This window comes from Temnothorax curvispinosus, unplaced genomic scaffold, assembly GCF_003070985.1.
Source record: "Temnothorax curvispinosus isolate PA1 unplaced genomic scaffold, ASM307098v1 QBEX01012828.1, whole genome shotgun sequence".
Lineage (NCBI taxonomy): Eukaryota > Metazoa > Arthropoda > Insecta > Hymenoptera > Formicidae > Temnothorax > Temnothorax curvispinosus.
Window position 1 is genome coordinate 3,029 of NW_020222608.1, and position 2,092 is coordinate 5,120.

The 2,092-nt window shown below is 51.8% G+C and overlaps 1 protein-coding gene across 1 annotated transcript; it reads left to right on the forward strand.

Annotated features, from left to right (window-relative positions):
- Positions 1–256: 256 nt before the first annotated feature.
- On the forward strand, positions 257–664 carry LOC112462839. The gene has a single exon (XM_025028896.1). The coding sequence runs from the start codon at positions 257–259 to the stop codon at positions 662–664; it is 408 nt and encodes a 135-aa protein (XP_024884664.1).
- Positions 665–2,092: the final 1,428 nt, after the last annotated feature.

The window sequence follows — 2,092 nt, forward strand, 5'->3', positions numbered from 1 at the left end:
ACTCGAGTTGCATTCCGCCTTGCTAGTCATAGTGAAAGTCGTGCAAGCGGATGTATTTCGAGCGGAAATAGACCTACTTCGGATCGGGAAAGGGATCCCTAAGCCGTTTCTCAAACTGGCTTTGGTATTTTCGTTATCCACAGACTCATTTCTCGCTGCGCTGCAACGATTCGTGGCACGACGCGGACGCTGCTCACTCCTTTATAGTGACTGCGGCACCAATTTCATAGGGGCTGCGCGCGAACTTGAAACTCACATGGGCCTTGCGGCGGAGCGAGAGAAAATAAAGTGGACATTCAATCTCCCCTCCGCGCCCCATTTCGGGGGCCTCTGGGAGTCGGGCGTTAAATCCTTCAAGACTCACCTGCGAAGGGTGGTGAGAGACCAAGTCCTGACGATCGAGGAGTTTACTACCGTCCTCGCCCAAATCGAGACTGTATTGAATTCCCGACCCCTCTGCCCTGTGAGCACCGACCTTTCGGATCTCGAAGTCCCGGGACATTTCCTCACGATGGAGCCCCTGGTATCCGTTCCCACGCACGACGTGACCTCGCTGCCGATTAATCGCTTGAGTCGATGGCAGCTCGTTCAACGAATCTACCAAGACTTCTGGAAACGTTGGCACCAGGAGTATCTCACTACTCTACAACAGCGTCCCAAGTAGTGGACCTCGGTTAGTCAGATCGTTGTTGGCTCGCTGGTCCTCATCAAGGACGCCAACTTGTCGCCCCTACGTTGGAGGCGCGGACGTGTGGAGGCGCTACATCCAGGTAGCGATGGCGTTGCACGGGTCGCCACGGTGCGGGTGGCGGATGGCTCTCTGGTGCGTCTTTTGGGGAAGTTGTGCCCCTTGCCAATGGGCCCGGCTTCGCCGGCGATTGCCCCGGTTTAAATAAAATACCGCGTATTTTGGTGGGCGGGTATGTTTGGCGCTCGCCCTCTGTACATAGCTGTACATATTAGTGTTAAGTATTAGTTCGTCTGCAATAGTATTAGCGATCATTCGCGTTACGGTAATTTGTCGTATTCGTGATTTGACGGTAAAGTCGAGCCGTCGATAGGTAGACCCCGTTGGGACTCGCGCAAAACGTTGGCGGATCGCGATCTATATTCTAAGTCAATATTCGCGCGACTCACCTGACTTGTGCTGCCCGCCCGCGGGTGGCATCCCCAATTATTGGAGCAAATACTCGCTCGCGCCGGTTCTCAACAGGAGCGCGACGCGAGCCTACACTCTCGCTCCGGAAGTCGTGTTAACACACTCTGGAAGTGATCGACTCGCTGCTGGAACCGATTCACCGAGCGCCGCGCGCCGTGCCTCGCTCTGCTTGCCATTGCATGTGCATTTTGCTTGCCTGCCTCTTCTGTGTGCCTCTTGCTTGCTGCCTGCGTCTACCCTTGCCTGCCGGACATTTCCCGCTATCACGGAGAGTTTGCCTGCCTAGGGAGACGAACGACTCGAGTACACCGACGAGAGGGCCGGGCAACGAAACGGTGAGTCGCTTTTGCTATCATATTATTCGCTGCTCGTATTTTCTCGTATAATCGCTTCGCGGGGACCAAAACACCCCCGCTGGTCCTTCGAGTTTAATCGCAAATCCGGGGAACGCTCTACCGCCTCCCCCCCCCCGAGCAATTAGAAAAATCGATTTCCAGAAAATCGGTAGCAAAATACTATACATTTTATGGCACTCCCCGGGAAATTCTACCCCTATTTCATGTACCCTTGATAAAAATTCGGTCCACTAACGAATGAGTAGTTCGCGGTCAGACAGACAGACAGACGTCCGGTACTTATATATATACGGGGTGCGAGAAAAGTCTGGAAACGGTCAAATATCTCGAAAACAAAACGTTTCTGAGAAAAATGTTTCCAACCCAAGTTGTAGGGTTTTAAAAGTTCTATTCAATGATCATATCCGTTTGACCTTGAGTGGAGGCGTCAAGGCGAGGTCAAGACCAACCTAATTTTTTTAAATAAAACTCCCCATTTTTTATGACACAGTATTAAAGGTGGCAGCGAGACGTTTCCAAAACACTACTTAAAAACCTATTTTCGTTGAGAATTGCCTGAGTTATGAGCTTTAGAATT